The 1,197-nt window shown below is 36.0% G+C and overlaps 1 protein-coding gene across 1 annotated transcript in view; it reads right to left on the reverse strand.

Moving 5' to 3' along the window:
- The window catches only part of HELRODRAFT_184084 (hypothetical protein), a gene marked incomplete at both ends in the record, with an annotated part of 3,011 nt that extends 2,001 nt beyond the window's left edge, over positions 1-1,010 (reverse strand). Inside the window, one exon of the mRNA XM_009015375.1 lies at positions 5-1,010. Coding sequence (XP_009013623.1) covers positions 5-1,010 — 1,006 coding nt within the window. The remainder of the gene's footprint in view (positions 1-4) is intronic.
- Between the last annotated feature and the right edge of the window lie 187 nt (positions 1,011-1,197).

The raw sequence follows: 1,197 nt of genomic DNA on the forward strand, positions 1-1,197 counted from the left end.
TTACATGTCTTTTTAGGGCCATGAAATAGTTCCAAATTGTTTTTAGACAATGAATCATAAAAAGATTTTTGACCGAAAATTAAACGTTCTTTTACAAAATTTTCATATTGCTTGATTCCTTTTTGTTCCGCTTGTCTAACGGAGTTCTCTGCAGATTGAGACATTAAAATTTTTTGGTTGTCGATAGTTTGCAAAAGTTGTTCAGAAAATGGATTGCCGTCTTCCTGCATATATTTAACCATTTTTGAAACATGACTAATATATCGAGATTGAAAGCTTGCTGAACATTCATGATGACACCGATTTGGAACTTTATTAGACAAATTGTGCACTGGAATCTGGTCATAATCATGTATCATTCGTGAGATTTCCGGACCGGCCACCATCCATTTAAGAAGAGCATCATTATTATGCAAATTGTTGATAGCTCCACTACATCCTTTTATTAGTTTGTTATTTTGTTCATGCAATTGATCATCGGAAATTGCGGAGAAATCAGCATTAGTTTTTCTACTTGTGAAATGACCTTTCTGGAATGCTTCATAAACTTGCGGGTGTCGCACTGGTAGTTCTTTGAGCCCTTTTATGAAAACAGGAAGCCATCGTGAATAATGAATAAGATCTAAAGCAAACAACCAAGGACAAAGCTCTTCGAGCATTTGGACAAATAAACAGAAATCAGAAGTACGTATGCTACGAACAAAGTTAAGTAATATGCCCTCCAAAATTATGGTCGTCTGCCAAAATAAAAACTGAGCAGATTCTTTGCATCTTCGAGCCACCCATGTTTCCAGAGACTCCACTGCCGTTTTTTGGTTATCTCTATATGCGTTGTTTCTTAGAATGTAAAGTGCTGCAATACTAACTTCATGAGCGTATCTAGTTCTTTTAACATGTGAAGACTTAAGCAACGTTTCACTACGTCCAGAACTTGCGATTTCAGTCTTGAAAAATAATTCGGTCCAACCGCTTCCAGATAACCACTTTCCAATCATATTTTCAATAGCCATCTCAATGTGAAGTCCCCCCATCATTATAATCATTTTATCCTCACCATAAAGATCAGGGTATTTCCACTGAAGTTGCTTAGCAATCGCAAATACTGGTTGATCTGCAGTAATAACAACTGGTTGACCATAATTCACATTATCAATAATAGATGATATAATATTGATTAAATGTCGAACAGTGGCAGGG

The sequence above is a fragment of the Helobdella robusta genome, assembly GCF_000326865.2.
Source record: "Helobdella robusta unplaced genomic scaffold HELROscaffold_153, whole genome shotgun sequence".
NCBI classification, from domain to species: Eukaryota; Metazoa; Annelida; class Clitellata; order Rhynchobdellida; family Glossiphoniidae; genus Helobdella; species Helobdella robusta.